Source organism: Odontesthes bonariensis, chromosome 12 (assembly GCF_027942865.1).
Source record: "Odontesthes bonariensis isolate fOdoBon6 chromosome 12, fOdoBon6.hap1, whole genome shotgun sequence".
In the NCBI taxonomy this organism is placed as follows: Eukaryota; Metazoa; Chordata; class Actinopteri; order Atheriniformes; family Atherinopsidae; genus Odontesthes; species Odontesthes bonariensis.
The window spans coordinates 7,647,137-7,659,665 of record NC_134517.1 but is presented as its reverse complement, the minus strand read 5'-3'; the positions used below and the strand labels follow the sequence as shown (position 1 = coordinate 7,659,665).

Genomic DNA, 12,529 nt, shown 5'->3' with positions numbered 1-12,529 from the left:
AGAGAGAGAGAGAGAGAGAGAGAGAGAGAGAGAGATTTAAAATGTCTTTATTTAATACCGTTTACCCATCATATATTATCACAATACATCCACTGCACAGATTCAACCCCAACTCCACCTATACATTCATACTCAGCTCCCCATCCTCCCCAACCCCACACAACAATCCCCACACACACCAAATGCCTGAAAATGTCTCCACATCGTTTACCAAGTGATAATACGTGAACTCCACCTTGATTCGACCTCTAACCATCCCCAAAAAACTCTCCAAGGGGTCCACAGACTCTAGGCCCAACATTTTCTTCTTTCGGGTCAGCCAAATGGCCAACTTTGCCACACCCAATAGGAAGTTGACCAGACAGACCTCCTTCTTGAACTTGGCATTATATTTAGGGCCACTAATAAAGAAGGATTCAGAGAGACCCTCCCCAATCCCTCCCAAAGCCACCTTAAACCACTGAAAAAGACCCTCTAACCTTTCACATTGCAAAAACAAATGGATTCGTGACTCCTCCTCCCCACAGAATGGACAACCCCTCCCCACTGCTGGATTCAGGTGTGCCACATGTCTGTTTGTAGCTATCGCCCCATGAACAAGCCTCCACTGCAGATCAGCAGTACGCTTCTCAATGGGAGGCTTGTACAGGGACCTCCAGCACTCCCTAGAAGGGAACCCTGGCCCAAACACTTCTGACCACCTCCATGCCCCAACACGCTTCAGCACCCTCTGATGGCCCACCTTGACGCCCAGAGTGTACAACTCCTTCTTACTGAGGCTTACAAAGGCTCTTTGTTCATCAGTATTCACACACATCAGACTCGCCCCACGGTCTTCTGGGGAGTCCACTACTGCAGCAGACACCTCCACCATGGGGAATCTAAATGTGATCTTCCAGTCGGGACCCAACCCGCCAGTCTGTAGCACGTCTCTCCAGGCACCCGGTAGTGCTCTCTGGACCTCCGTCAGGATCCCCTCTAGGACCCTCAGCGAATGCAGTCCAGTCACCCTCTGCAGCTGGTTGGCTGTTATCCATACATCCCCATCTCTCAAGTGTGCCCGAACCGTACATTCGGCAGCAGCAAACCAGCTTTGGACACTAGCGGATGCGAGGAGCCTGCTCTTCAACCAAGGGTTAAAAAACAACGGCTCCCCCAAAATCCAATCCTTTACAGAACAGTTGGTCCTCTGCACCTTGAAGGTTGACATCCACACCTTGATCATTGTGCGATAGAACGGAGGAAGCCCACCACTGTACGCCTCATGTCCATCCAGCAAAAACAATTGCCGGTCATAGCTCATCGGTGTGGACTCTCTCAAAAGGGAAAGAGCAACTGGCCCCCACACCAAAGCATCCTCGTAGAGTAGTCGCTGCGCCGCATGCAGTCTGAAGGCAAGCACACGGCTGTTAATGTCCACTAAGCCCTGCCCTCCTTCACCTACTGGCAGGTAAAGCACTGGTGCCGGGATCCAGTGCTGCCCAGACCAAAAAAAATTGTTCAACCTGCGTTGGAGCTCCCTGACCAACAGCTCAGGTGGGTCCAGGACGCCAAACCTATGCCAAAGCATGGAGGCGGCCAGGTTATTCGTAACCAGAACTCTACCTCTGTAGGACAGCTCAGGTAATAGCCAATGCCATTTAGACAACCTAGCTGACACCTTCTCCAACAACCCCTCCCAATTCCTCAGTTGAAAGGTAGGAACCCCCAAGAAGACCCCTAACACCTTGAGCCCCTCCCTCCCCCACTCCAGCCCCCCAGGGAGAGAGGGTGGGCCATCGGTGCCCCACTTCCCCATTAAAAAACCTTCACTTTTAGACCAGTTTACCATGGCTGACGATGCTTTCCCATACGCTTCTAATGCCCCACACACAAAATCAACATCCCCCTGATGACAAATAAAGGCAGTTACATCATCAGCATAAGCTGAAACGCTACACATGGCCCCCTTAGGATCTCCTGGAACCACAAACCCCCTTAACCCCCCCCCTGAGCTTATTCAAAAGTGGTTCTATGGCCAGGGTATACAGCTGATCTGACAGTGGACACCCCTGCCGTATGCCACGTGTTAGTTCGATAGGCCTGCTTAACCCCCCTCCCACTTTAAGCATAACAGATGCCTCATTGTACAATAGTTTTAACCATGCTAACATCCTTTCCCCAAAACCAAAAACCTTTAACACATTAAAGCTGCGGTCGGCAACTTTTTTTTAGTCATATTAGCTTGAACTGTCATGGGATTCTGGAAGTAGAATATTAAATAGGCTGTTTAGGAAAAATAACGAAATCTGTAGCTCCCTCTGAAGCCTGTAATCATGCTTGCAAAATCCGAGCGCTCTCGGCTGTTTTTAACCAATCAAGTTAGGGTGGAGGAATCCTACCTGTCAATCACAGCTTGTGCACACGCTGCTGAGCGTGAGTCTGCCCCAGCTTGTGTGCGCTCACACTGGTGTGAACTCACGTGCACAACCTCGTCCACAGAGGGGGAGGGGTTTGGGGGGTGATTCGGAGCTTGTTAGAGGTTGGGGGAGGGACCTGAGAGTTGTATCAGTTCGAATTTTCCGACTTTAGACTCGCAATTTTGAAAACCTGCCGACTGCAGCTTTAAACAGATAGTCATGATTGACCCTGTCAAAAGCATTACGCTGGTCAATAGATAAAAGTCCCACATCAATGTCTTTGATTTGTGCACAGTCAATGACATCTCTCACGAGAAACAGATTGTCCATTATTGTACGCCCTGGTACACAGTACGACTGATCCTCATGGACCAGGACAGACAAAAAAATTTTAATTCTAATTTTAATAGCACTTGGAAAAAATCTTGTAGTCCAAACACAATAGACACTGGCCTCCAATTCTTCAGTAACCCCAAATCCCCTTTTTTGGGTAGGAGTGACAGCACAGCACTCCTGGAGCTTATTGGTAGTCGTTGCTCCCTGAAACACTCCTGCAGCATGTCAAAATAGTCCTGTCCGATAATTCCCCAAAAGTTCTGATAGAAGTCGGCTGACAAACCATCAATTCCTGGTGCCTGCCCATTTGTTGGACCGCCTCCGTCAGCTCCTGGAAGGTCATCACCTGGTCCAGGGCACTCCTGTCCTCCAGGCTTAGGACGGGGAGGCCCTGGAGCAGCTGCTCAGCACACAGAGGGTCACAGTCGGTTTTACTGTACAGGTCCCCAAAAAAATCTATCGCCATGTCCCTCATCTCTGAGGGATTAGAGGTTATAGTTCCATCTTGCCGTTTAAGGAACGCCATATACTTCTTCTGTGCTGCCTTTTTCTCCAGGTTGAAAAAATAAGAAGTTGGAGCGTCCATGTCCTTTACAGAGGAGAACCTGGCTCTCACCAGGGCCCCCTTAGCTCGTTCATGCAAAAACGAACTCAGTTCTTTCTTTTTTTCATTAATGTCCACAAACTCAATCCCCTCCCCGCCCACCTCAATTCTGCTAATCTCCCCCTCCAACCTTCTTATATTCCCCTTCAATATGGCAGTGGCATTATAAGTATACCTCTGACAGAAAAACCGTATTTGAGTTTTCCCCACCTCCCACCATTGACAAACAGTCTCAAAGTTACCCCTCTGTGCCCTCCAGATTTCCCAAAAAAGCAACAAAATTTTCACAAAAAGTGTTGTCCTGCAAGAGTCTATTATTAAAGTGCCAATAATACTTTGGCCTTGGCGATGTTGATAAACAAAACCCAACTGTAACCAAATGGTGATCTAAGAACCCACAAGGCAGACACATATAATCTGTCTAATCTAGCACCCGCCACCCTTGAGTCCACAGCTTTAACCCATGTATATTGTTTGGCTAAAGGATTCCTACTTCTCCATACATCAATCATATCCAGCTCCTTAACAAAGGTGTCTAGCACCCTCCCCGATAAGATGTGACTCTCCTCCCCGAGTCTATCCAGCGACCCATTGACTGTGCAATTCCAGTCACCCCCCATAATCAAACATGCATCCACGTTCTGTTGTTTTAAGAAATCCCCCAACCTCCTAAAAAGAACCATACGTTCAGCCCCAGTGTTATAAGTATAGACGTTGACTAGTATGTAAGATTGCCCCCTAATCCCCACCCTTGCCATTAATACCCTACCATGCACCACCTCTACAGTGGATTCAATGGTAACATCTAAATGTTTCCCAAAAAGCACAGCTACACCGGCATTTAAATTGGTCCCGTGACTTAAAAAGCACTCCCCCTCCCACCATCTCCTCCACTCAATTTCATTATAACAGTCTGTATGTGTTTCCTGTAAGAACACAACATCAATTCCCTTTAACTTTATATATTCTGATACCAGCGCCCTTTTACCCCTATCCCTCCCACCATTGATATTAAGGGATCCCACTGTTAATGTTTCCATAGAGAGAAAGAAAAGGGGGAAAATAAACCCAAAGAGGAACAAATACACCAGAACCCAAACAGAGAAAAACTTCAATAGGGAAGCCATTGAGAAACTAAATAGAAAATATTAAAATCATTTCTTCAAAGACTGAACTTTCCGTAATTTCCTTATTTTCGTTAAATGGTTTTTCAACCGAAATTTCTTCCTTTGACAAAGCTGTTGCTCTCCTGCTTTCTTTTTCCAATACACCACAGAATGCTCAAATTTTCGCAAATCAGAGAAAAAATCTCGCACGTCAACAGACTGTCCAAATGTATCGTCCAAAAATTTCACTATGCTCTCTAGGGGGTACACCTGATCCTCATTTACTTGTGAGACAACCACCTCAGAAATATCCGAAAATTCTGAGCGGGTATCATCATCCTCTATACCCTCCTCAGACAGTAATTCTGTGTCTTCAGAAGCATGCGGCAGCAACCCGCCCCCGTCTTCACTAACACCGTTTGCACTGCTGGCTGCGCCTCCCTCCTCCTCCACACCACCGGCGGACTGCGCATCAGCACCAGCACCTGACTCCATTCCGCAGCGAAAGATTTGACGTGTTAAACGCCATCTCCACGCTGTCGGAAGCTCAGAGCTCCCGCAGCACAGTATACCCACCAGAACAAACTAAATCAGTCTAAATCAGTCAATTGAAAAAAAAACTGCGAAATATCATAAAGTACGCAAGAAAAACAGAGATAGGTAAAAGTTTGAAAACCCCTCCGTGAACACTCACACTCACGCTCCCACAATCCCAGCATAGCAGAGAGAGAGAGAGAGAGAGAGAGAGATCCACATGTTCAAATGTCTGATAAGGTTCCTGGGCCCTCATTTATCATTAGTGCGTAGAATCCCTTCTAAATCCTGCCGTATGAGTGAAATTTAGAATGTGCCCAAGTACAAAAAAATCGGCATTCATCAAACGTTCTTACACAGGTCGTACACACACCGGTAGGTAATCTGCAATGATAAATACCACACCTGCCAGTTCACCTTGCGCGGGCACGACACGATCAGACTAATTTGCATCATGGAACGCCCCCAATTAACCATATATGGCACCAACATTCCCTTTAAAAGCCACCGGAACTCGCAATTAAATCCTTGGTGGAATGATGGAGAGGCGCGCCAAAAAGCGAAACTTTTCGGAGACTGAGATAGAAGCTCTGGTAACAGAGGTAGGACAACACCAAAAAATCCTATTCGGCACCTTAGATGGTGGGGTAACGGACAAAAAAAAAATATCGCGTGGGAGAAGGTGGCATTGGGCGTAAATGCTGTGGGATCTGCACAACGGACCGTGGCAGAAATTAAGAAAAAATGGTTTGACGTTAAACTAAACGCCAAAAAACGTGTAGCAGCTCACAAGAGGGTTGTTGTGTTGACCGGCGGAGGCCAAAACAGCGAAAAACTGTCGGATACGGATGAACAAATTGCAGCCATAATTGGAGGGTAAATTGGGTAAATTATATGCCTAACATGGGTAGACTTGCCTAAAATCCCTCTATTATCCCTGCTTTCATCCGCATGGCACCAGGGGCAATGGCCTCTGCGCAAGGCTCTCCAGCTTCCAAACGGTCGTCTGGTCTAGGTGGTTCCTGCAGGGGGATGCCTCTTCTGATGGCCAAATTATGAAGCACACAGCACGCCGTCACAATGTTGCACACTTTTCAGGGCAATATTGGAGCGTTCCCCCCGCGCTTGACAGGCACATCCATCGGCCTTTCAGCAAACCATTCGCGCGCTCTATGGTGACTCTGGTGCGCGCGTTGTAAGCTTGCTCCTGCTGTGTCTGTGGGTTAGTTAGTGGAGTCATGAGCCATTGTTTCAGCGGATAGCCTTGATCACCTAGGAGGCAAGTAGCATTGCATTCATTAAATTCACATGTTGCAGAACAGCTTGAAACACATAACCATACATATAACCAATGTTGCAAACATGCTGCGCAACACTCACCGATAAGCCATCCATCTTCAACAGCTCCTTCTTGTAAACAAAGGCCCACGGAGCTGTTCTGCAAAATAAAGGAATCGTGCGTCCCCCCTGGCCATCGGGCAACGACATTGAGAAGCAGCATATCACTGTCGCATATAAGCTGTACATTAATGGAGTGCTTCCCCTTCCTATTCACGAGGTTGTATTTGTGCTGTGATGGTGCTTTTAGTGCGACGTGAGTGCAGTCTATTGCTCCTATGACGTTGGGGAACTGCGCGATACCATAAAACCCTCGCTTAATGTCTGCCTGGCGTGGACCCCCATAAGGGAATCGAATGTAAGTCCGTGCCAAAGAAATAATCGCATCCAACACTGTGGGCAGAATTCGGCTCATGGACGGCTGAGAAATGCCGCATCGATCTCCTACCTCGCGCTGAAACGTACCTGTAGCCAAAAAGCCCAGAGTGGACAGCACCTGAATATGCACAGGTATGGCTTGCGTGCGCTTAGTTTCTTGCTCGAGAAATGGCCCCAATTCACGGCAGAGGTCGAGCAATATATGTTTTGGAAATCTGAACCTGCTTAGAAGCCACTCACTACTTTCTGCCAATAAATCTGCATGCTCCCTAAACACGCGTTTCCCCCGTAGCGTACGGTTTTCCAGATCCTCAAGCAATGCAAGATGGGCCATGTTGCGTGTGCCTTTTATACCCATATCAATTAAACTAGGCTGTTTATTGTCAGGTCTTCTGGTGAAACAATTATTGTTACACTCTGAATGAAATGCAATGAACGCCAGGTAGGTCTAATGCACCGTGCTTTGGAATTGCATAGGCTACACGGACCCAAATGCCGTCAGACATACTGTAATGCAACAATTGAATGAACATTGTAATATTCCCCTGTGCAGCGATCAACACCATTTGCAGTTTCGTAATTCTACCACTAGGCAATGTGCGTAAGCATGGTCAAAGCTGTGCGTAGATTTAGGCACATTTCTAAGTTCAAGTACATGTTCATAAATCCCACACTTTGCTCAGGAATGATCGCACGCACGCTTTACGCACAGATCTGTTCCTAAGAACGCTTGATAAATGAGGGTCCAGGCCTTTTCTCTTAGCCTCAGCCAACTAATCATAAAACTGAACTCTTTTGATCCCACAGGCGCACTGATATACAGACTGTGTCTATGTCAAAATGACCAAACTTATTGAATACACAATAAGTGTGAATTCCATGAGCAATGGTGTGTTAAGGAGTAGTGTGCATGGAGTCAGTCGTGTTCCACTCAAAGAGACTCACATCAGTAATAATGGTTTAACCTGCTGCTTGTCTCTAATTGTTCGACATAAAATTTGAGCTACAAATGAGTATACGTGAGATGTTTTTACACAATACACAGAAGTATTTTATATCATCATTCTTTGTGTTGAATAGAACACCTTTTTTTATGTCAAACTGAATTTCTGTTTCTGTATTTGTAATCCTACTGTGATATGTGCTTCACAATGACTGCCATAGCATTAACAGTTTACTCCTTTGTCATATCAGAGTGCCTGTCAGGAGGAGCTAAACAAGGTCTTAGAGGAGATTTCCAAAATGACATCTGAGGATAGCAGAGGCCCACTAGAGAACCTGTATGGGCTCAAATTCCCAAACTGTGACAGAGATGGGCTGTACAACCTCAAACAGGTGAGTCATGGAGCATAGCAAGGAGGCCCTTGGTTTGAATCTCGGCTGGGGCATCACTTTGTATGTTCCCCCAGTGCATGGGTGGGTTTTCTCCAGGCACTCTGGCTTCCTCTCATCCTCCAAAAGCTTGCATTTTAGGTCAATTGGTGATTCTGATTGGCTGTAGGACTGAGTGTGAATGTGTGAGTGTAAGCGAACATGGTTGTTTGGTGGTCTCGTATTTCTGTGTTGACCCTGCGATGGACTGGTGACTTGTCTGGGCTGGGACAATAACTGATTCTAAAAGGAAACCGCAGCAGGAACATATTGCAACTGATCAGGTTAATTGAAAACCAGTTAGTAACATTATTGGGATTGAAAAGAGTGTCTCAGAAGTTAGGATGGGCAGAGGTTCAGCTATTTGCTTTTCATAATTATGTACATCAATGTAAAATTGTGGAGACTGAATATTTAATCTTCTGCAGTACATAATATCATCAAAAGATTCAAATAATCGGGTGAAATCACAATCGGTAAAACACTGTAACTTCACCAGTTAGTAATAGTTAGTTTTGGTCTTTTAGTTGTGAGACGTTCTAAAAATTCAGCCCATGTGGAGCAGCACAGCAGCAGCTTTCTTTTACTTTGTGTGATTCATTTGTGGTATAGTTTTTTTAAAGACACAGGTATCATAAGAGTACAAGAGACTCAAGAGTCTTTAGAAATAGTAGGTTTAAAACTTTACATGTATAATGCATAAAGGTTAGGTGCAGCGTGACCTTATATTTTTCTTATATGTTTAATTATAATTTTGCCTTCCTCTCCCTTTCGCTCAAGTCCATGTAGAACCACTAATTCATTTTTTCAATTTCTCTGTTCTCAGTCTAAATCCCACACATCACGCAATTCTCTTGAATCAGCTTGATAAAATCATGCATCACACTTTTTTTTTTTTTTTAAATAAACCCCAAACACATCATCCTCCTCCTTCTTTAGAACTACACACACATAGACATGCATGAGGGGATGTTGTCTTCATGAATGAAGCAACAAGCTTCTGAGCTCAAGGTTACAAGGCAATAAAAGTGTTTGGCGTACTTCATGGGAAGAATTTTGTTAAAGCTGAGGAACGAACTGTGCTTCCGACTGAGGGGAATTTGAATTCTGCTCATCCATAGAAATCAGACAGAGGAGGACAAACAAGGTCACATATCCAGTGTTTTTTTGTTTTTTTTTTCAACAAAGATAGTGGAGCAGAAAAGAAGATTTGAATAGACGCCACGGTTTCCGAAAGCAGGGCTCTCAACCACTCAGCCAATTTTCGTCACTGGTCACAAACAACAGCATTGTTTCTGACTGGAGTCCTCAGTTCCCAGGGAGGAACACTGTACCTCCTCAACACTTGGCTCCTCTTTGGAGTTGTCCCTCCTTGTTGCGCAGTAATTACTGTAACTGTCACTTTTTTTGTTCTTTCTCATCGAAGGAAGAAAATGAAAAGTCTTTTCTTTCTCCACAGCTCCTTATTCTTTATGCCGACCCCTACTCAGTTGCCCCGCGTGCGCGGCCTAAACTGTGTCCACTTCAATTACGACCTCATTTCTGAGTAGAGGAGGGGTCTCTGCAGGGGGTCTAGCCCACTGGCATGCTCCTGTGTGTGTATGTGTGTGCGTCTGTGATCACGTGTGGCTGTTGATAGGTTGTGGGTTGTGTATAAGGGGTATGACCTGAGGATGGGCTGTTATTGGGTGAGTGCTGCCCCACCCGAGCTATAGCCCTCACTCTCATCCAATGGCCTATCACCACCAAAATATCCACATCTACACACACTCTCAAGCCACCGTACGCCATGCTTCATTAAAGCATCCACTGTTTCCCACTGTGCATCTTTACCCGTCTCCTCCTTTTTTCAGTGTTTTCCAACTTGTCTAGTTTGTGTTTTTCTTCTCTCCTTCCAGTGCAACATGTCCACCCATGGCCAGAGGGGCGAGTGTTGGTGTGTTAATCCCTTAACAGGGGTTCAGATACCAGAGACACCTAAAGTCCGTGGGGATCCCAACTGTAGCCAGTTTCAGGAGGATCTCAGACCAATGCCTACTGCAGTAACACCTTAGTAAACAATCTGATAACAACCTGATATATATACATATATACATACATATACATATCTATATATATATATATATAGATATATATATACATACATATATATATATCTATATATATATATAGATATATATATTAATATAAGATGAAACTGGAGCACACCAATGGCTTGTTGCTGATAGTTTTTGCAGTATATGTACAATTTTTAAATTAAAAAGTCTTGAAATGACAAGATAATTGATGTAAAATTTGATTTCTATTCTTACATTATCCCAAATGCTGATAAAAATATTAAAACACAGATAAATCTGTAATTGTACTTATTTTGGTCTCTTGTCAATGGGGTAATATCCCCTTTCCCCCCTGTCACAGAATTATACTTATTTTTGCACAGCATGTTGTTTCTAGCAGACAGCATTACTTTTAACTCATTCCTTGCAATGTGTTACACAGTCATGTTGTAGAGAGCTAATGATAGCCTTATAGTTAGCCTTCTACTATTTGCAGATAGTGTCTTTTGCCAGCCATCAAGCAAATGTGTACAGTAACATGACATTAAAACAAGGGCGTAAGTTTGCATAGGGACCATAGGGACAAGTCACAACCAAAGTGTTGAGAAGACAGAGTTGTCCCTACTAATATTTTTGATAATATTCTGATATAATTTTTTTTTTAACATAATGCATTAAATATAATATTTTTCACAAACTCACTCATAGTATTAAGCATTTGTAGAGGAGTATTTTTCCGACGTGCCCTCTCGTCGCAATGTTCAGTGTAACCTTCATGGAAACAAGGTTAGATATGCTGCCATTTGATTGGTTGAAGGTCAGCCCCCCTCGTCACCGCTACGGACAAAGAGACGCACTGTGTAGCAGAGTTGCTGTAAAATGTTAGCCTGGCGACGCCATCCTACGTACTTCCGCCCAAAGATTTTGGCTCCGCACATAGTCTGGCCAAATCCCCCTACCTCGGTTCGCTCAGTGTTTCGCCAATCAGCAAACAGTTGCGAGTGGTGACGCAGAACTCACGCGCGGAGTCCATTGTAGTCCATATAATTGTAGTTCAACCGCAGCGGAAATAAACATGGCGACGGAAGAACGCCAGACGCTATCCATGAAGTTGTCTCAACTCTGGAGAGCATTACACAATTAAAACAAGAGCAAGAGGAATGCCTCGTCAATTTTGTTAGTGGCAAGGATGTCGAAGCTCTCCTTCCAACTGGCTTTGGGAAAAGTTTGATTTCTCAAATGGTACCGGTATAATGAAAGCGGATGTGGGAAGCGTGATTCGCGAGCTAGAGCCTCGCGAGAGTGAGCATGAACCTCGGCGCATAACCTACGTCCTTTCTAAACATTACTTAAGGGAACTCCAATGAATTTAAGTTGCTGAGTAAGGTCCCAGCCTCCATGGAAACGGATTCCTCTTGGGTTTTTCCAGACTGTTTGACGGAGTCAACAGTCGGCTTTCGCCCAGGCTAGTAAAATGTTGGATTGATGCCACAAAATCATGAAAGTAAATCCTCACATTAATATTTTGTTTGGTCTCAACATTTTTGCCCGTGTTTCGGCTTTGTAAATAGGAAATGTCACGAAAAAGAAAAGAGATATTAAAAGTTATTTCACCACCCAGAGAGTAAGTAGTAGCTAACTATCCACACTATGCTAGCCTTCTAGGCTAATGTAAACACTCATTCTACTATGAAAAAGTGTTATTAAGGTGTTATGGTGTGAATGCAATGTAGGCAAGGAGGCTGGGAAGTGTTATTTTTAGCATGTCTATATGTTTTAATGTTTTAGATGACAGCACTCTGCTACAACATGACCCAATCTGGTATATAACTTTACAGTAGCTGAATGATTAGTAATTCACAGCAATTCCTTTCAGTTAGTGATTAATAGTATAGACTCTCTTGCTGAAGCAATCAGTCAAAAGCCTCAGATCTCAGGTATAATGGAAAAACCAGCAGTTCAGCTCAAGAGAGAACTATTTGCCGACAATACGCTACTGTTTTTACAAAAATCCCCTGTCTTCGATCCCTGTGCTTTTAAACAGTTTGTACACTTATGGTCCACTTTCAGGTATCAGGTTAATGAGAGTAAATCAGAGTGAAACAGAACACAGGAGATTAGTTTGACAGCCTCGCCCACTCTATATAAAAAATTCTGGAATAATCTTTAAGTAAAGAATGTATGGAATAGGCAAACTCTTTATGGGCTATAGTCAGAAAGACACAAGAGGAGCACTATCTCTGTAAAGAACTATACAAGTTGCCAACATAGGTTTCCTCCCATTGATGTTGGACAGTGGATTCATCCATCCATCCATTTTCTATACCCGCTGAATCCGTTGGTCGGGTCACAGGAGCTAATCCCAGCGGTCATCGGGCGAGAGGCGGGGTACACCCTGGACAGGCC

General features: G+C 44.6%; 1 protein-coding gene across 1 annotated transcript in view; it reads left to right on the top strand.

The window, feature by feature from the left end:
- LOC142396085 (insulin-like growth factor-binding protein 2-B) overlaps positions 1-10,346 on the top strand; it is a 41,496-nt gene extending 31,150 nt beyond the window's left edge. The window contains exons 3-4 of the mRNA XM_075478622.1: positions 7,890-8,030; positions 9,965-10,346. Of these exons, the coding sequence (XP_075334737.1) occupies positions 7,890-8,030; positions 9,965-10,120 (297 nt within the window). The 3' untranslated portion in view covers positions 10,121-10,346. The remainder of the gene's footprint in view (positions 1-7,889; positions 8,031-9,964) is intronic.
- The last annotated feature ends 2,183 nt before the right edge of the window (positions 10,347-12,529 follow it).